The following is a 21,374-nucleotide window of genomic DNA, read 5'->3' as shown; positions in this document are numbered from 1 at the left end:
CTGTGATGGCACACTTGGTGTGATTCTCTGGCTTAAGACTGTTCACCGGAACTCTAAAACTGCTTTCTATGTGAGAGCTTGTTCAGAATCCAGCTTCTCCTCCGCCATCTTCCCGGAACTCCAAGCCACATCAGATTCAGATGTGACCTCAGCGGATGCAGATGTGACCTCTTCCAGGTGTCCCAGTTGCCTAGGTAACGAGGTACTGGGCGGGGTCTGCTCACCATCCAGGAATGGACCTTACAAAAAATATCTTAAGTAGTTGCACAAAGGAGTTGCCATTCCACCAAGCAGCTTGCAAATAAATACGGTGCATCTGGATAAGTGTCATCATTCTCTTCCATCCCTCCCCTCTGAGTCCCTCCCTTCAACTTCCTTAATTTTATGTGATATGCATTGCAATTTATGACTGCATTCCCCCTTCTTCTCTTCATTGTTTACCCCTCTCCCCTTGACCCCATCCCTCTTTACAGTGCCTGTGTCCTGGTGGTTTTGTTTGTTAGACTGTGAATTATACTCTTCCAAAGAATTACATCTTTTGTGTTCTCCCCTGAATCTGAATTATACTCTTCCAAAGAATTACATCTTTTGTGTTCTCCCCTGAATCTGTCATATTTCAGTTAATACATTTATTTATGCTTGGATACCACGCTGATATGTTTGCTTATATATTTGTAAATTAATTCTAGGTGCCACATATGAGAAAAAAAACACGCATCCTCTGTCTCCTTGGGCCTTATTTCACTTCACATGATTTTTTTCCAGGTCCTTCTATTTCTTTGCAAATGACATGATATCAATCTTTCTAATGCTTTAGTAAAATTCTGGTGTTTTTTTTGTTTCTGTGTGTGTGTGTGTGTGTGTGTGTAGTGTGTGTGTGTGTGTAAGTGTATCACATTTTCTTGATCCATTCCTCCATTGAGGAGCATCTGGGCTGATTCCATATTTGGGCTATGTTGAATAGTGCTGCAGTGAACATGGTTGTGCTGATGGCTTTCCGATATTCTGGTTTATAATCTTTTGAGGAAATGCCCAAAAGTGGAATTGCTGAGTCATAAGTAGTTTGATGTTTTGATTTTTTTAGGAACCTACATACTGCTTTCCAGAGTGGTTAAACAACCTTACAGTGCACTTGGGTTTCCACCAACAGTGTACTTGGTTTCCTTTTGCCCACATCCACCTTAGCATCTGCTATTGTTTGCGTTCTTGGTAATGACCATTCTAACTAGGGTGAGGTGGAATCTCAGTGTTGTTTTGATTTGGAATTCCCTTATGACTAGAGAAGTTAAGTATTTCTTTCTTCATATGTCTGGTGACCATTTTTACTACTTCTGAAAAACCTCTATTTAGCTTGTTTGCCCATTTATTAATTGAGTTGCTAACTCTTTGAGGATTTAATTTCTTAAGCTCTCTACATTTTCCAGACTTAGGCCTTTGTCTGATGTATAGCTGGCAAAATTCTTCTCCCATTTTGTTAGCTGTCCTTTTAGCTTATAAACTGTGTCCCTTGCTATAAAGAAACTTTTTGGTTTGATCACATCTTTCTTTGATTTGTGGTGCTTCTGGATCTTGACTCAGAAAGTTCTTACCTGTGCCAAGGAATCCTCCAATTCTCCATTCCTTCCGGTGATATTTCATGGGTTCAGGCTTTACATTGAGGTCTTTAATCTATTTGAGTTGGTGCTGGCATGGTGAGAGATAGGGATCTGGTTAGCTCTCTACATATGGAGATCCAGTTTCCCCAGCACCATTTATTGAAGAGTCTATCCTTCTTCCAGTCCATGTTCTGGGCTCCCTAATCAAATATGTTTTACTTATTTTAACTGTTTTTCATGTGTTTTATTTTTTTTCCTTTTGTTCATAAAGCTTTACCTCTGGAAAAACAACTTGTTTTGTATCCTGGGAATTAAGTGAAAACTAGAAGCAGTCAATTATGGTTTATCCCACAGATCCTGTGGGTTTAGTCCCAGAAATGCTGGGCTCCTAAATCTAAATGCAACCCAGCACCTCTTAATCTCCCTCCCCCTTGATTAATGACAGGAAGGATTGGGGCGCTGCGTGATAACATTCTGTCCTAAAGGTCAGGTGCTGAATTCTGCATGGAAAGCAGGCAATTGTTTGACTCAGAGCATGTGACCCGGTCCCGACCTCGGAGTTAGAGAAAGGACACGCTGACTCATGAGAGCCTGAACTTGGGAGTGCTGAGAACACCTGTCACAGGAGCAGCAATTAACTCACAGAAAAATGTGTGTGTGTGTGTGTGTGTGTTTGCTAAGGGATGATTGTGAACACTGAACTTACCCTGAAGAAGGTTAAAAAGAAGGCAAAGCAAAACTTAAATGCTAATGAGAGAAGAGGTGACATTGTTCAAAAACATGTACTCATTGCCTGGCTTATGTAACTGTAACCCCTCTGTACATCACCTTTACATACGTGTGTGTGTGTGTGTGTGTGTGTGTGTGTGTGTGTGTGTGTGTGAGTGTGTGCATATTAAAATTTTAAAAATCTGATCTCTTTCACGCATTTAAGGAAGCAAAACCTGAAGGCTTTCCCATGACAGAAGTCCACTTTGGGTGGGACCTTGAGCTCTTTCTAGTGGGCTTTTTACTACTCACCCAGGGACAATCATAACGGGTATAGTTGATGGGGGGCAGTATTTGTGCCCATTGATTAGGGGACCCGAGTCCTGGCCTTGTCACGCAGCAGTTATGTGTCATTGTCTTTGATGTGACCCTGGCATTTCCCTTGTTGTTGAGCTTTCTGGCTGGCAGAGCCTTCCTCGTAGATTCCAAAAGATGGCAGAGTATTTCTGCAGTCTCCTCGTGTCTGTTTAGGGCCACAGTCTCAAAGGAGATGTTAACATGTGCCCAGCACTGTCAACATTTACATAATGAAGAGATTCGCTTGGCTGCCATACTGGCTCATATCCACCTGCTCAGCAGGACAGGACGCACAGGAGGGGTGGAAAGGATGGGAATCATGCTATGAAACCCCACTAAGAGAAGGTGGGCTGTTGGGGTGGGCTCTCCACACCACTCCAGTCTGTACTGGGCTCCCAAACCATGTCAGAGAGGAGCCTCTCCCTTCCTGATTCAGGAGGAAGTCAGCCACAGTGCTGCTCTCCTCCTGCATTCTCCCCAAATTGCTTCCTCCTAGGCGACACCAGCTGTGGAGTAGCCATCCTGGTAGATGGCTTCAGAGTCACATTCTCCTCCCCTGGTCTGCATGGCCAGTGGTGCTTGAACACCAGTAGGAGAAATTCCTATAACTCCGTCAGCCACATCCCCGGGGAATCTTGCAGACTCTGATTGAACAGGGTGATCTTCCCAAACTCACTTCCCTTATCAGCTTACAAGTGCTGGGTTTTTCCATTGCTTACTCTCAGTCCTCCTGTGACCTGGAAGGAAGAAGGTGGGGTTGCACAGGGGTATGTGTGTGCTCTCTCTCTCTCTCACTCTCTCTCTCTCTCTCTCTCTCTCTCTCTCTCTCTGTCACACACACACACACACACACACACACACACACACACGGTTTGTGCAGCACCACAGCAAGGCTTGCACAGCCGACCTCCGTCCTTACACTCCTGCTGTAGAACAAGGCTGTAGAGCTGATATATGCGACCCACTCTGAGGTGACCGGTTTAACTTGTCATAGTAACTCACATCTGCCAACCAAGAGTTCTTGACCTGTGCTGCTCTCAGCAGAACTCATCTCCTGGACTGCTTATTTGGGGATCTAAAGCTGACTGGCTTCAGGATAGGAGACTGGGAGCAGGGCTCGTGGGTTAGTGGTTGCTGTGGGTTCCTGCCATTTCATTGCTTGGCATCAAGAGTCAGCATCTCCTTTGGGAGATGCATTCTCACTGGCCAAGGCCGGTCCAGAGACTGGGGTACCACTTAGAAAAGTGGAAAGTAGCACACCTGGATGCAGGGAGAGATGGAGTAGGGCCTTGAATTAGTGTTGGACGAAGGAGACACAGAATGGGAGACAATAGGCAAATGGGAGTAAAGAAAGTCTTGGTGGGGTTTGATAGCTTTTTGTTGCTTGCTTTGATTTTCAGCCCAATAAATCCACTCCCTACAAGCCATCCACGTCTTAGAACAGCCTGTCTGCTCACGCCAAAGTCAGAAATGTTATTCTCACATCTCCGCCTTGGCTTTGCTGACGTGTTGGGTTTATCATGTTCTTTGGGAACTTTTGTCAGAGGATGGTCATTTTTTGCCATTTTATCTCTTCTCTGCCCTCGTATTTTCTGTTTTCTCCTCTGGAGCAGCCTGAGCTTCCTTCTGGGAAGTTTCTGCAGCTCTTTCTTCCATTGTGCTCGCCGCTTTTAGAGCTGTGACTCATGTGATGCTTAACTCGTGCACTGAATTTTAACTTCAGTGACTTTTGCTTCACTTCTTAGAGTCCTACCTTGTTCTTTTTAAGATCTGTTATTCCCCCTGAAGTATTGTTTCTTGTACTTTTCTTGCATTATATTTCTAGTTATTTTCACACCCCTACCTCTATTAAGCACACTTAGTCTTTAGTCAGCAGCAACTAGTCTTGAGGGGTGAAGGTCCTGTGTGGCTTACACTGTTGATAATGACACCTGCTGATGGATGGTGAGGTGCAGCGGGGGGGGGGGAGGGAAGACTTCCTGAGCTCTGACTTGCTGTTCCCAGAAGCTTGGCTGAGGAAGCCCTTTGTGGCTCAGTCAGTGATTAGTTCTGAGACACCCTTCCCATCTGTCAGTCCTTCCTCCACAAGGGTTACCCATGCAGTGCCCTTTTTACATTGATTGCTTAGTTTAAAATCCCTTGTGACTTGTGTAGCTTAAGTTTAAATCTCCAAAACCCAGAGCAGGCTGGCCACGATTGTGGTTTTTGGTTGACTTATCCAGCCAGCATCTATCCCAGGCAGATTTCCTTACTGTTTGACTGGGTCTCCATTGGCAGACAGGTGTTTTATGAACAGTCTCCCTCTGAGTGCAGCCCCAGGCTGTCCAGGTCTCTGCGCCTGGTAGGGCTACCAGTGTGCTCTCTTTCCTCCCAGGGCCTTTGACAAACAGCCTCTTCCCAAAGAGAATAATCTGGAGCTCTCAGGAGCCCCAGAGGTCCTCTGGATGGAGCTTCTCTAGACACCAGCTTTCCTTGGAAATGAACAGTTTTCCTTCCTCTGCCCACAGTCACAGATGCAGACTAAACAAGAGCTCTTCCCTAATGTGTATTTCCTACTGGAAGAAAGGAAGAGATTTTTCTGCTTTGTTCCATTTTTATAAATCTAGACCTAACCATGATTCTAAGGTATATGCAGATGTTTGAACTATGTATACATGCAGGGTATGTCAGTTAGCAATCCCTGTGTTGTATGTGACATTATGGGTTAACCGAAAGATAAAACCAAGACAGATGTATATCCTTGTCATCTGCCCAGGAAATGTCACTTAATTCCATTACTGCTATCCATTTTGACAAATTCTAAACCCATTGCTACCTTCTGGGGTAACACTGCTAGAAAATGTTCCTCCCGAGCTTTTGTGGTTCGCTGTCTCCTCCAGAGTGGGGGACCCACAGTGCTGGTGCACACAGAAGACACTAGGTGGTGCTGCCCAGTCTTGTCTGCCCACCAGCCCTGAGATTTGGCACAACTTCTGTGTGAGGCATTCCAGCCTAGAACGCTTTGTCCTGGGCATGTGGTGAAGCCTCACCTGTTTAAATATTTCATAGTAAACAGAACATCACGCCACAGTGATTGGCTATTTTTCCTAGCCGTGTCTTCCATCAGATGCATCAGATTGATAGAATAAGGCACCTGTTGTACCTATAATCCCTCACCGTGAAATGACGACTTGTTGATCATTTTGAAAAGTAAATTGAAAACAAAGGCACACCAGGCCATGAGAAGGGCAGGGGAGGACTTCAGGTGACCAGACTCCAGACATAGTGACATGTTCTCTTCCCACCCTGCACAATTACGATGGGCTCTTGACCAAGTGAGGCCATTAAGTAGGATGTGATTCCAGTACCTCAGCTCACGTGTTAACACCCCACTTCTCCTTATTCTTCACAAGGAAGGTCATGTGTAGCATGCTCTACTCAACTTGGGCCACACACACACACACACACACACACACACACACACACACACACACCGCCATGTTGGAGGCTCGAGGCTCAGCCTCCATACCTCCCAGGGAGAAGAACTCTGGGCAAAATGTCCCAACCTGGCTGTCTGGATGGAGTCAGATGAGTCCATACTGAGTCAAAAGAAGCCAGAGCAGAAAGGCTAATGGTCAATGATAGAAAGCAAAGCCCAGGGACCGGCGAATGTGACCGTCACCTTCTAGCTGGGACCTCTCTGTGGAAGACACTTTCCAAGGAAGAAGATTTCCTTCCACAGGGTCAGACACTATGAAAACAAGGAGCTTTGACCATGAAGGAAAGGGCTGGAAAAGGAACAGGTCTGCCCACTTGCTCTTTTCTTTCTTACATAATTTGCTTTCTGGATTGGTATAGAGAGCTCACTGCAGCAAGGAGAGTTCAAAAGTTAACCCATCCTATTGTACTGCTTTTCCAGGAAACACATTATCCTCTGTAACCCAGTGTAAACGAATTTGATTTGGTTTTATTAACTGAATTCTGTTAACGACCCCAAGTCAATCTTGCCTAGTTGCAATAAGCCGTTTTGGGCACGAATACACCATGTGTTGAGTCTATAGGTTGCACACTTCTACGCAGAGGGGCTGCCTCCTCTTCCTCTCCCTGTTTGCCCCAGCACCCCATTTGGCTCTCCTGCGATTAGGGGTTTGGTGTATAGTTCTTCATTGTTTCAAGTCATTAATTGTGTTGTTTGGCTTCTTTCTTCTCTGTGTCTGCCTAATATAATTATTATTACAAGTATACTTTCTCTAAACATTTTCATTTCTTCTAAGCTCCCCCCCCACCCTTAAACAAGGGATTTTTTGCCTTTGTTAATATTTTATTAGTATATATTAATTTTACAGAGTAAGGGGTGTCCTTGTATTATATCCATTCATATATGCTATATATATGCTGTATATATGCACTATATCCATTCGTATATGTTATACATAATATATATTCTTTGATAGTATTGCTCTTTATACTTCATTACTTTTTGTGCCCTACCCCAGTTGTTTTCCTCCTTCCCTAAAAATTCCCATTCACCTTCATGTTCTTTTGTTTCTCTTTAGATTGAACATAGGTGAGGAATCATGTGATCAGATAAGGAGATTGTTTTAAACATCTATAAACTCCCAGATTACACAGCCCCTTCACAAATGTGCTGTGGACATGAAGTATATTTTCAGAACTGCTATTAAGAGGTGAATAAAAATTATAGGGAAATATTTATTAAACAGGTCTACCCTCAACATCAGATGTATTGCCAATTTTCAAATTTGCAAGATGAAATAGATTTAAGTGGATTCATGATGTAATGAAGGCCAGGCCTTGCATTAATTGTCCTGATAGCATCTTTCAGTTGAATCTGTTGCTTCTTACAACTTCTGCCTTGCTTGTTGATGTGTCTGATTTCACTGGACAAACAGCATGCCTGGTCTGTCTTTGAATTCTGAGCAATCGTAGTCCTTGAGATTCATAAAATCAGTATTTTTGTTGTCTTGGGAAAGGTTTACTGTTTAAAATGAGTATTGCCACGCATCGATGGCTGAGCATGGAGTCTTTCCTAAGCTTGTCTTTTCTAGGTTGTCTCTATAAACCTTTGATTCCTCCAAGCAATGTCTATTGTTTACATTTTTGCAATTGTCTGATTAGCAACTGAACAAGAAAAGAGGAACCCTGCTTTATTGACTCCTTTTGCCCCAGTAGAGAGGCTTGATTGACATCGAACATTCGTAGGTACAGCAAATGAACCGATGGCCAAACACAACCTGACGTACTCAGACCCAAAAGACAAGAGGAATGAATGACTGTTTGCATGAGTCTGCATGGTTCACATATAAGCACTGATTTCTAAGAGGAAGCAAGCTGATGGATAAGGACACGGTGGCTAGTTTGGGAAGACTGCTTTCACTCCCAAAGCCCTGTTTGCCAGGAGCATATCACTCAGCTCAGCTGCTGTGAAGAACGAAGCACAGGCGTTCACTGCACCCTTGCGCCCTGGGTGGCCGGCGTCACTGCGTCCATCAAGCAGAGCTGGACAAGGGTTGCCGCACCCATGTGTGGCATGATCTGTGTTTTTCACGGGTGTCGAAAGTAGATCTTGCTTTTTCTCCTCAGCTGGAGTGAGTGAAGGGTGTCCCTGAGTGGTGGACTCTCCTCTCACAGAAGGAGATGTCCCGTCTGAAGTGTGACTCACAGGGAGGGAAGAGCTTGAGGAGAGCTGGCGGCAGTGGGTCAGCTGATGGAGGTTCTGAGTGGCATGTGCAGAGCAGGACAGAGGCTCTGTCCACCCCACTGCATCTCCCCTGCATTTCCCCTTCCTCGTCACTTGGTACTTTCAACGGGGACCAGCTGGGGTATTCATCCCCCAGATCATCAATCCAGCTCCCTGAGAGCTGTGTCTGCCAGTATCTAGAAGAAGGGGGTGGGGGAGAGGCATTGGGAGAAGGGTGAGGGGTACCCCATCCACTGGATTTGAGGAGACCCACTGTGGCTCCCAACTATTTTTTATTGCAATCCCTCCTTCAAGTTACAAATTTTCTAACAAATCAGATATAAGTATCTCCTGATTAAAACTCTGCCAGTTTTAGAAAAATTGATGTTTTCGAATAAAGTTAAGTTTCATTGCTCAACTCTCTGAAGGGAGAGATGCTTTGAAGATAAATGTTCAGGTTATCAGAAGCAAGAAATTAGACTGCAAGACATGATCAGGGCAATTACTGGTGGGGCTGGAGTCCATTGCATCATGAATCAATCTATTTCTAAGAAAATAAATATCATCTTGCAAAGTTGAAAATTGGCAGTAAATTTGATGTTGAGGGTAGATCTGTTCAATTAATATTTCCTTATAATTTTTATTCATCTTTTCAATAACTGAATTTAGGAAGAAACACTTTCTAAATAAGAACAATATTTCATTGAGAGTGGTGTTAAGAGTAAATGATGATCTGAGTACTAGTGGCTCACACCTGAAACCCTAGCTACTCAGGACTCTGAGATCTGAGGATCCTGGTTTGAAACCAGCCCCAACAGGAATGTCCCTGAGAGTCTTATCTTCAGTTAACCACCAAAAAGCTGGAAGTGTAGCTGTGTGACTGATTCAGAGCTGGTTACCTTATCCCTTCTTGCATGGCATTCAGAGCTCTCATGTTGACACCTCAAAATGAGGAAAATCTCAGGTGGATCCAAGGCCCAACACGCTGGCCTTCATTCATCATCAGTGATCACCACTTTTCAGAATTTTTGGCCTACAGAGTATTTGTACTTGTAAATATATAATGCTTTGTGGGCAGTATTTTCAATCTTTTCTGCAAGTTTTCTTTGATGTAGAAGTGGTCTTACCTCAAGTCTTACATGGGCAGGCCATGCAAAAACTTGTTGGTGATATTAACCCATTATTTGAACTTTAGTTACTATTTTATGAATGGTACTTTATTGTTATTAGTAAGCATTATAAATTAAGTAGGTGGAGGGAATATTTGAGTAGTTTAGAAGAACTTCAGAAGTGAATTGAGAATAAGTAAATGGTCTGAGTGTTCATGTCTTCCTTTAAATGATTTTTTCAGATTATTTTGGCTCTGTTTTTGTAAAAAAAATAATCCTGTGTGAATTATGTTTTTATATCATGTAGATATCCAGCAACTGGGTAATTGAAAGAACAGACTGAGAAGGCATATATGATTAGACTATTCAGGAAAGAACATAATGAGGAAGTATAGAGCAGTGGATGTTGGAGTAGAAGTTGAGTTTCCATTCTTCTCCATGACTTAACAAGATTATGGGCTCATGTTTGTCTTTGGGTCACTCTCTATGTACCGTCATCATCATTTTTACTGAGCTCTTAAACGAGGGTTTATATTTAGCCGAAGCAGGAGGATGGGGTTCTACAGTTTACTTGTGTGCTTATTTTGAAGAAGTCAGTTTTCACACTTCATGCATTACTGACTTGCAGACTTTGTCTGAAACAACCTTACTTTACTAGAGCTAATCGAGGTTTTCAAAACAAAGGATGGAGCGAAGGTTTTGCTGAATGTCACTTGCACTTGAAAATTGTAGAGTATGTTTTTATTTGATGGATTTCAAACTCTTCATAAGAGTCTACTTTGTTACCCAGGAGGCCCTGGTGTTCTACCAGCAGGAAGGGGCAGTTAGGGTTGTGCTGTCAGAACCAGAGCTGGAGGGTTTGCAGGGCCAGGGACTGAGCACTGGGGAGCCTGTTTTAAGAAAAACGAGAACCCCAGACGTAAAGGTCTGGTTTGGGAATTGACTTCTCTGAAGTATGTTGCTTTTTTTTGTCGGTCGTGGGGCTTGAACTCTGGGCCTGGGTGCTGTCCCTCGGCTCTTCAGCTCAAGGCAAGCACTCTACCGCTTGAGCTGCAGCGCCACTTACATGTTGCATTCTTGAAAGATCACCTTGACTAAAATATGGAAATTACCAGGAGAGCAAGATGGAGGCAGAAGATGGGGCTGTAGAGTGTCTGGCTGACTTTGAGTGGGTGGAGGACACCTTAGTGTACTGAAGTGTGTGGCCAGGACAGCCAGGCCCCACGTGCAGGGAGATGTGGAGGGACAGTCAAGATCTTAGGTCACTGAGAATGAAGAAGCTGCCCACTCGGACGAATTTCCACAAAGTACAGGAAAAAGAACCTTGAACATTGGTTGTGAATATGCTAATTCATGAAGTTGAGAGACAAGAGAAAGATATCTTATAGAAAAGAGAAAGAAATCATGTAGAAAACAGAACATATTTGCCAGAAGCTTCAGGCTCTTCGAAACATTTCAAGTTGGAAGAGGTTGCTTGGTGCATTATTTGCAGGTTGCTTGATACATTATTTGTGGGTTTGCTTGGTGCAATACTTGTGGGTTTGCTTGGTGCATTACTTGTGGGTTTGCTTGATGCATTATTTGTGGGTTGCTTGGTGCATTATTTGTGGGTTGCTTGGTGCATTATTTGCAGGTTGCTTAGTGCATTAATTGGCATGGACTTCTTCATACTGTGCATTCCCCACACTTGTTTGAGGCAGACTTCCTGGTAGCTTCCAGGTGAGACGGTGGAGTAGGACATCAGTCATCTGACTCTCAGTCCCCACGTGGCCTGAGCCAAGCGTCCTGGGATATTTACATTCAGCAGAACTTTGGTTTCTGAATGTGGTGGGAATGAGCGTGCGCTGTCTCCCCTTCTACTTCCACGGAGCCCTCACGCAGTGCCCCTGGCGTGATCTCCCCCAGAGGACATCAGCACTGTACCTCCCTGGCCACAGCCTGCCTGCCCACAGGGACAGCAGCCCCTTGTCACAAACAGAGCCTCCTGCTGGCCTGGGCTGACATGACTTCATGTGGAGAATTTCCACTGTTCCCTTCCAGGCTCTGACCTGCCACGCCGAGCCCTCTGTCATCGTGAACAGACAGGTCCACACATTTCTGAGCAACTGCATGGTTCACGGACTTACTCACTCCTCTGTTTTGCTGATCTACTTATGTAACTGAAGTCCTTCTTGTGGCAGAGAGGTCCAGAGATAAAGCTCAGCCTAGCCCAAACTCAGGTTGTGTGGGGCAGGACAAGGCCTTTGTCCTGAGCTTCCCCTCCCAACCCTGTCCACCGGGCAATTTCAAGAAACACACAACTGGCCACACAAACACCATTTGCAAGACAAGGAGGGTGCAGAGCTTGTTTCTCCAGATGTTTTGAGGAAATCTTATGACTGATTATCAAATCATGGATAAACTATTCTGGGCATGTCCCTCGATACAAAGTCTGAATGTGGATTTACTTGGTGAATTCAGTGTTCTCCTGAGGAACACTGACAAGGAAACAAAACTGTGCGTGGCTCATGTATTAATATTTTCATTGGTAGAGATTTATGTATCTAAATCTGTGGTTAATAAAAAGTTGCATCCATATTCCTCTGGGAGGGGTTTAATATGGTTTAATATGTTCCAGATAGTTTGGAAAGAATAAAGAAAAGAATTTCCTCTCTCAGTCCCAGAGCGGGTAGAGAGAGGTCGTGCTTTGCCTCGTCCTTGGAAACTTCCACTCTCTAAACTTGCCTTGGCTAGGTTGGTTGATGGATCAAGTATAAGCGAGGCATAGCTCGAAAGCAAAGCAAAACAGAGTGGCGTTCATCTGTGAGCTCCAGCTTCGTGGACAGGCTGGGCAAATCTGACTTTAAGTTTTAAGATCTGGTAGGTATGTTTGAGTTCCAGTCCCCATGATCCCCAAGTACACATGCAGGCATCCCGAGTCATTTCACGCAGGGTGTGTTGCAGTGTCCGCTGGGCAGGCACAGGGGACAATAGGGGTAGACACAGGAAATGGACGGGCTATGGAAATTTGGTGGCAGTGTGGGCTTGTCTGAAAAGTATTGTCCTTTGTACTTGATTTTCAAATCATATAGCTGCTACCCTGAATTTTCCATCCTCAGAGTGATGCCCGGAGCTGGTGCTGTAGCATTTGAAATGTGCCCTTCTCCACCAGTACCTCCAAGCAGTACGGAAGCTCAAAGGGGACACTTGTGCGGGTCACTGTACAGATGACCATATGTTAACTATTTCCTCACATGGTACAAGGAACAAGTAGAAAGTGTACATGCACGTACATGTATGTGCATGCATAAATGTGCATATGCATGCAAATTATGTTGGCTAGATAATTGACCTATTTAGGAAGATCAATCATCTGCAGTATATAATTTGCAGTTGGAGCAGTAAATAACTGGGCCAGTGAAATAGTTTGTCATAAACAGCCTGTAGTCAACAGCGTAGCAACTGAATTCTTTTAAATAAGTTTAAATTGTGATGGAAACTGTTCCTGTCTGCAGAGTTAAGAGTTTTTCACACTGGAAGCATATTCATTGTTCTTGCCCTCTAAGGAATCCCAGAAGGTGGACTTGGTGGGTTTTCCCCATGTTAATCTTTAAAGCCAATACATGAATTTAGCTAAATGCAAAAACTACAAATATTAAATTCTTTGTATTAAACTGGGCACTGGTGGTTCACACCTGTAATTTTAGCTACTCAAGAGTCTGAGATCTGAGGATCATAGTTCAAAGCCAGCCCAGGCAAGAAAGTCCACAAGACTCTTTTCTCCAGTTAACCACCAGAAAACTGGAAGTGGTGATGTGGTTCAAGTGGTAGAGTGCTAGTCGTGAGCAAAAGAAGTTCAAAGACAGTGTTCAGGTCTAGAGTTCAAGCCCTAGGACTGGCAAAAAAAAAAAAACAATAGAGCAATACATAGATATAGATAGATAGATAGATAGATAGATAGATAGATAGATAGATAGATAGATAGATATGTACATACATACATACATGTATGCATGCATACTTATACACAGGGTTTGTATGCTGAAAATTACAAGGTACAGATAAGTAAAAGTAGAGAAGACAAACCAGGTTTGCAGCCTGCCTCCGGCTATAGCAACAATGTCAGTCATCTCCAAGATGCGGTTCTAGGGCCAATGTCATTCCTGTTGAAGTCTTAACAATGTTGAGACACATAAGCAGGCTTTTAATGAAAGTCATAGGCAAGAACACAGGATCTGAAATGGCTTAGCAAAGGAGAATGAAATCAGAAGAATCAAGCTGCATTAAGACACAGTCAGACAGACAAATGATAAAAGTAACAGGATCGAGACCACAGAAAGAGACTCAGGCAAGTACACCCACCTGATCTTTGATAAAGTTGAATGCACTAGGGAAACTTTGCCTTTCAACAAAAGTGACTGGAGCACCTGGACATCCGCAGGTCGAATGTGCAGAGGGCTACAGCAAGGGCTGCTTCTTGGAGCACTGTGCTTTTCTAGCACATGCCCGGCTGGGTTCCAGCCTCCATGTTAGGAAAAACAAACAAACAACAACAACAAAAAAAACAACTTCACACCTTACGAAAGGAAATTCAAAATAGATCACAGACTTAAAGCATGAAGCTATGAAATTTCAGGAAGAAAAAAACCAAAAAAAAAAAAAACAAAAGAAGGCAGTTTTAGAATCTGGGATAAGGCCAAGAAATTCTTCCCCTAATTCCAACCATGGCCTCAGGCATGTGCGGGAAAATAAATACGGTCTGTCACGTCATGGTATTAAGCTCTTCTTTTTCTCAGAAGATCTCATTCAAAGAATTATAAGACCAGCTATGAACTGGAGGAAAAAATTTTCTAACCAATATAGCCAACACTGCTGTTTAGTATGTAGAAAGAAACCTTGCCAGGTGCAGTGGCTTGTACCTGAGTCAAATGCTTCCCCCAGCAGTGGGACCTTCCGTCTTGATGTGGTATGAGGCAGTCCAGAGTAGCCCTTGAGACGCCATGGGAAAGCTTGCTCACTCACTCTTTCTTAAGAATATTTTTTGGGAAAAAAATAGGGCCATTTGAATCATTGACTATAATTCATGAGGTAACCCATCCCAAAGGAATAGGAACCCACTGAGTCCATCAAGAAGTGGTGTGGGAAGACATCTCTTTCAAGAATATTCTATGTGAGAGAATGAATCGTGTAGATAGTCTTTGAGATAGTATAGAAGAGATAAATTTGTGTTTGAACCAGAACCTGTCAGATATGGCTAGAAATAAACAGCTGCAAGGAGCATGTGTGTATGTGTGTGTGTGTGTGTGTAATATAGATTTGCGTGTGCGTGTAGATAGTATATAGGCATTCAAGGTGAGTGTGCATTGGGTGTGATTATGGTGAGCGAGCATGGGCATTGTGTGTGGGTACATCACACATGTATGTGTGTTGTGAGTGTGCACCTGGGTGTCTGGATGTGTGGATGTGCATTCTGAGGCATGTGTGTGTTGTGGGGAGTGTATACTTTCAATTGGTATGTATAGTGTGTGTGTGTAGTTGCTGCAGAAGGATCTGGAGCATTGGTGATTTCTTTTCATCCTGACTTTTTAGTCACCAGAATGGGTAGATTGTGGGCAAAGGACTCTCTTTGATTGGTGTCTTTCATTGGTGTCATTAGCTTGAACTTTTGCTGGATCCACAGTTTGCCCTCCTATGTCCCCCAAGGGAAGAGCCCCGGACACCGTGACACCACTTTGTGAGCAGGGCCAGCACAGCCTCTGCTGACCCCGCCACCCCTACCCTAGCTGGCTGGACTCCCTTTCCCTGAAGCACACACCGTGCTTGCCTCCGCTGTGCTGGAGAAAGCCACACTGCACAGCGGCACTCAGCCTCCAACCCTCCTCGGAAAACCGAAGCCTCAGCCCAGTGAGCCACCGCTGGTGGGCAGGTAGTGTCCAGCCCCTTTCCTGGAAGGTCTGGGAAACTGCGTCCTCCACGCCTTGCAGACACACACCATCCATGCTCAGGACCCGGCCCTGCCCTCCCAAGGCACCGCAGGGTGCAGTGTCAGGTCTGGTGTCCTTCCATCGCTGCAGGTCCACAGCCTGCCACCCCAACCAGTTTTCTCTGTTCTCCCAGCCAAGACTGAGGCTGCCGGTGCTCAGAGTCCACCTCACCTACCCCTGCTGTCTGCTGGCCCCAAGGCCCTGCTGACCTGTGCTGGCAGGATGACCTTTCCTTGCTCCCTGCCCGCAACCTTCACTATCCTTCAGTCTTAAGATGCATTGATGCCTTCTTCTGCTAATTCTGATCTGGTTTCTTTTGCTTTTCCCACTCCCATCCTGAACAGGACAGAATTCACTCTTCAGAATTAGTTCAGTCTGTTTTGATCAGGTGTTACCTCGTATGAATGTATATGGGTTATCCAAAATAATTGGTTCAAGTCTAACATTTTATCTGTGCATATAATGTACCCCTTCACCCTTTCTTCCTCCCTGCCATCTTCTTTCTACTTTTAATGGCTAACTGGTCTCTCTCAGGAGTGAAATCTAGAAAATATGTTTGTTTGGTGGGCAATTCATATGTAGTAAGGAGACTCAATCAATCAGTGAATCATAATTAAAAGATACCGATGAAGGTATCTAATTTATAAATTAGTATAAATTAAGCATCTTTGGGGATTAAACCCAGGCCCTCCTATATCCTAAACAAATGTTCTGAGCTACATTCTCCACCCCAAATTAACTATCTTTAATGCAAATGTTAATTATAATGCCCATGACAGTGCCTGCTGACTTTCTACATAGGAAAATATAGAATACTCTGAACTTTCACATTTCACGGGGAAGGGTGAAGCTGAGGTAAAAGCCATGTTGAAGAGTATGATTATGTTCTGGATCAACAAGTCCTCTTATTTTTCCCTTTCCTGAAACGTCATGTGCTATTTGTGTCCTTAAAGCTCTGTAAGCAGACAAGTACACAATGTCCAGGTGATTTCAATTATGGCAGAGACCAAAAACAGATAAAGTGCCTTTTAACCATGGGAGTTTGACTCTCAGCCAAGCCGTAATGCTGAGTGTTTGTCTTAACAGGTATCTGCGCCAAACCACAGGGGAAGAGGTGTCCACCCCAGAGCATTCCGTGAACAGGGAGAAACTCACACTTTTGAAACAAGCGCTGAATGTGATTGGCTTCAGCAGCTTGGTGAGTGCTGCCATCAGTGTTTCCCAGAGAAAGCCAGCTTTCCATCAGAGTGCAACAGCCATGCCCCAGAAGCATCTTCCAGACCCAACTCTATTTCTGGTGTCCCAAGTATCATTGGGGCCCTGCTGGTGACCCAACAGAGGAACAGTGGCGGCCCAGCCTCCTTCCCTGAGCCTCCATCCCTGCGGGGACACAGGCCAAACAGGCCATGGAGGAAGACCCAGGCTGCCAGAATGGAATCATGCCATTTCCAACATGGCGGCCCAGGAGCCTTTCCCTGGAGGAAGTGTGCAGACCAGTAACAGGATGGGCCAACACACAAGGGGGCTGCTTGTGCCGTCAGGGATCGTCCTGACAATGAGCATGCTCACTGGCACTCTTCTGAAATAATGGATAGCAGGAAACTGCCACAGAAACATTTTAGACTGCTGACATGCAAGAGAAACTTTGGTGCTCGTGGTGAGAATACTGTCTTTTGCTGTATAGATAGGCGATGTCCACTTCTGTGTGGCATTGGGCGCTCGGCCTAGGGCTGGTGCGATGGAAGAGATGACTTTTTAATACCTCTTTCGTTAATTTAAATGTAAATGTCCATGTGTGGTAGCAGTTGCTGAACTGAGCAGCACAGCACTGGTCTTGTTGAGTTAGACATGAGTTAGGCCTCGGGAGAGCTGGCGGAATCCTGTGTGTGCTGCTTGCCCTGCCCTGTAGTCTCGGTTCCCCTTCCAATGGTGGCATTTTAGATTATGGCCAAGTCCACAGAAACAGTTAACCCAGGGTCGCAGAGTTGACTTCTGCACGCCACCAGTTCAGAAACCAGATGTAGTTACGGTTGTAGATAACATATATATATAGTCTGAAGACAATAAGTGGATCTGGTCCTTTGTGTTTTGCTCCACCCCCACCCCTGCCCTTTCCCACAGTTATAGCTAAGAAGGCAGTGAGTGGATGAAAAGTGCTCACAGGATCTGGTCTGGAAGCAGACTCCCCCTAAATTAATTCTCTAGAGCACCTTCTGTGGTCCATCCTCAATGGTTAAGAGACTGGGATTCTAAAACAAGTGTGACATCAGATGGTGTCTGGTCCCTTTGGCTCTCACATTTGGACTCTGTGTTTCCCTGACTGGGTTGGTCCCATCTCTGCTGTGTGTCTTTGTACCCGCTGTTGTTGGGTTTTTTTTCTCTTCTTGTTTTCCCCATGCCTCCACGCCTGACATCTCGGTCTTCCTTAGAGGAAACGGGGGCACAGATAGGGGCAGAGAACCATTCTACCAAAATACCAGTTGCTTGGAAACAGGGCTTTGAAAATCCATGATTGATCCTCAAAAGCAGAACCAGCAGAATCTACCTGCTGCAGAAGGGGAAGGCGGCTGGTGGAGAACGAAGTAACCTTTTTTTTTTTTTTGTCTAAAAGACATATGTCCATTTAATAAAAGACATGAGATCCATGCCATCATCTCAGTCCTTTGAAGTGAGTTGAAAGGTGCAAATTATTCCACTTGGAAAAGAGAGGTTATGTCCATTTGGGTTGAAAGGAAGGCGTTTCTGAGCTGCTGAGGCCCTCGGATCAAACCACGTGAGTGGATGCGGTGTAGGGGAGGTTGTTCCCAGAGATACATTCTCTCTGCCTTCCATCTCTAACACTGTAGCCCAGCCAGCAGAGCACCCAGATGGTCATACACCTCTGGTTAGGACAGAATGACAGTCTTCCAGAGGACTTGATGTTTTTCTTGGTCGGAAGTCACTGCATTGTAGTGTGTGCTATGTGTGCCCATTTGCACGGCTCTGTTTTCATCACTAAATTTTGTGAACCAAGAGGCGGCTGTTAAACAGCTGCCAGAACATATTTAAAAAATTATGAGACTTATGAGAAAGGTAATTTAAAAAAAAAAAGCAAGTAGCTTAGGAGGCAAGGAAAATGCTGTCCTGTAAGGCAAGAGTGGATTTGACGCAAGACACTGATGGCTGGTTTGGACCTGACAGGCACGTGAGAAGGCAGCAGAGCTAGAAGTGACTCGAGAGAATCCACCTCAGCGCCCTGGCTTTAGCGGTGGCAGACTCAGAACTTGTGGTAAAAATGGGCTGGTCTGGAGGAAGTCCGAGGTTCTGACTGTGTATGCATAAAGCAGAGGAGCAGGCCCTGGGAATGCCTTTCACGGACGTGTGGCAGGGGCTTTCACACCCAAATTACAGATTGGGGAACTGAGAAATTAGAAGTTCAACCACACCCTCTGTGGACTTGACCTGTTTCACTCCCTGACAACCGTGCGCCAAGTGTTTGATAGGAGAGAGAATCCTTCTCCTTTATTGTTCTTAATTCTCACTGCACAACAACTGTCCAAAATGAAACCTCAAGCCCCCACTTCTCTCTGTAGGATTCCAGGTTCTCAGACCAGCTCCTTGGCAAACACTCTCTTTCCATCTGCTCACAGAGAGTTCTTTTCAACATGCCTTTGTTCCCACGAGTTTTCCTTCAAGTGCATTAAAAATAATCAGCACATTGTCTTACCGGGTGTAGGTGTTTGCATTCTTCCAAAGGTGAACAAGTCTGTAGTCTCACATCAGCTTGTGATGTGAGGCACGGGGCAGCTAAGTCGGTAAGCCACAAGCCCGGGTCACAGATGAAATGACCCCAGTGCTGTTTTTATTACCATAATTATCTATAAACCATTCAGTCACATCAGAATAGATACTTAGGCTCTTCTGTTGGAGAAAGACAAACACTAATTTGGAGGAAATATGCACTGAGCTATGAGACTTAGCTTCTTACATTTGAGAAAGAGAAACACTGATTTAGAAGAGAAACATGCCCTGGATTCTGTGGTAGATATTAGTCATTTTGGTTTTCATAATCGACTTTGTAGGTAGGTCAGAAAAATCAGAGATCCAATAAAAGACCTGCATTGTGGTGGCATACTTGAGGGGATAAAGGGTGTGTCTTCCATCTTCTAAGCCATCTCACTCACGTTCTTCTTCTTCAACTCACAGGAGGTGGAGAACCTGTTCATGATTCTTGCCGCAGTCTTGCACCTTGGAGACATCCGGTTCACGACTCTGACCAACACAGATGCTGCCTTTGTCTCTGACCTCCAGCTTCTGGAGCAAGGTCAGCGCTACCACCTTCTCATGAACCTCAGCTGCATGCAGCTGCGTGAGCCTGCCAGTAGATGGAGACACAGCACAGAAAGCCAGTTGGAAAATCAGCTTCTCCAGGAGCAGAATTCGGTGTGGGTGGGGGTGGGGGAGATGTGCTATTCACTTTGTTCTTTCTTCTCAAAGGCCGAGGGTATGATTAACAAGATGTGCTCTTTCTGTTCTCATTCACGTGCTGTGCGAATGGTTCTGGGGTACAGACTGGAGTGGGTTTGTCATTGTTCTGGATGAGCTGTCTCCCCTCCCCCACCCCATTCCACCTGGGGTGGAATGCTGGGCCTGGCTGCTCTCAGAAATGTTAAGCAGATAATAATTACTTCCTTTCCATGACTGAGCCAACAATCTCTCTCTTCTCTAAAACTGCACTGCTAGTCACACCCAACTTTTTTTTTTTTCAAATTACCTTTAAACCACAGATTGTCCCCAACAGCCTGTCTTCACCTGTAACAAAGTGAATTAATAAGGAATTTGGGGGAAAAAATAATAACCTCACTCTCGTCTGCAAAGGCAATGAGGTTTTCGAAAAGAAACCTGCCATGATTTAGTGTACAGAGCTACAAGAACTTATTAATAATGTGTTGATGACTCTGAGATGTTTCTCAACTTCAGTTTAACAAACACTGCAGCGATTACTTTTCTGTAATGCACACATGTTCTGATGTGTGCGTGTCATACTTGGGCACTGCAATATATATGTGTGTGTATATATAAACCACAATGTTCTTAGTATCAAGAATGCTTCCTAACTTCACATTCATGACACTGCTTAAATTTCAGTGGCTGGAATGCTGCAAGTATCAACGGATGACCTGGCATCTGCCCTGACAACCGATGTCCAGCATTTGAAAGGTACGCCATTTCACATTCTCACTTGGATCTTTGTATAACTTGTGGTCCAAGGTAGAAAACAAACACAACTTTCTCCATGCTTAGAGAGGCCGTTTCTATGAAGTGATCCCCCAAAACAGGATTAGCCATGTTGTCATGACGGCGCTGTGTCGCAAACTCTCCTGGAGCTGAACACCACCTTCATTAATGGGGCACCTTTCTAGCCAGCGTACCACTTGATCTAACACCAGCCATCTGTCTGCGATGAGTTATCTCCGTCAAGTGAGGACCCCAGACCAAGTGAAGACCTTTGCTCCTCGGACTCCAGCTTAGAACCATGGCGGCCATCTATTGGGCATCAAGAATGGATGGGCAGGCATTATGCTGCAGCCTCTAAATGTTATACTTTTATTTCATCTTGCAGCAGTAGACATGGGGTGGACATAATAGATGCAAGAGGCTGAGTCGTTGCATGTCAAATCACTCCCAGGCGATGTCTGCAACCCGTGTTGTTTGGCTGATGCTGGGGTTTCCGTGTGCCCTTCAGTTACTCACGTGCGTCCTTCAGTTACCCACTGCAGACGGGTCTTGACTCCCTCCCCCGACTCTACCCATGAGGACTTGACCCTGCCTGGCTTTTGCTCCGTAAGCCACACTGCTGTACCTAATACCCTTTTGGGACAGACTTGCAGGTGTTTTTGCTGTGTGGCTTATGATTTCTGCCTCATCCCTACTCTCTGAATTCTCCCCGTCCCCATGTCCTTGATCCTAATGAATTTCCCCA

The 21,374-nt window shown here is 44.8% G+C and overlaps 1 protein-coding gene across 1 annotated transcript in view; it reads left to right on the top strand.

Moving 5' to 3' along the window:
* Myo16 (myosin XVI) overlaps positions 1-21,374 on the top strand; it is a 267,093-nt gene that overhangs the window by 98,384 nt on the left and 147,335 nt on the right. Inside the window, exons 16-18 of the mRNA XM_013022725.1 lie at positions 16,499-16,610; positions 19,598-19,715; positions 20,540-20,611. Coding sequence (XP_012878179.1) covers positions 16,499-16,610; positions 19,598-19,715; positions 20,540-20,611 — 302 coding nt within the window. The remainder of the gene's footprint in view (positions 1-16,498; positions 16,611-19,597; positions 19,716-20,539; positions 20,612-21,374) is intronic.

Source organism: Dipodomys ordii, unplaced genomic scaffold (genome assembly GCF_000151885.1).
Source record: "Dipodomys ordii isolate 6190 unplaced genomic scaffold, Dord_2.0 Scaffold64, whole genome shotgun sequence".
NCBI classification, from domain to species: Eukaryota; Metazoa; Chordata; class Mammalia; order Rodentia; family Heteromyidae; genus Dipodomys; species Dipodomys ordii.
This window is presented reverse-complemented; position numbering and strand designations above follow the sequence as displayed.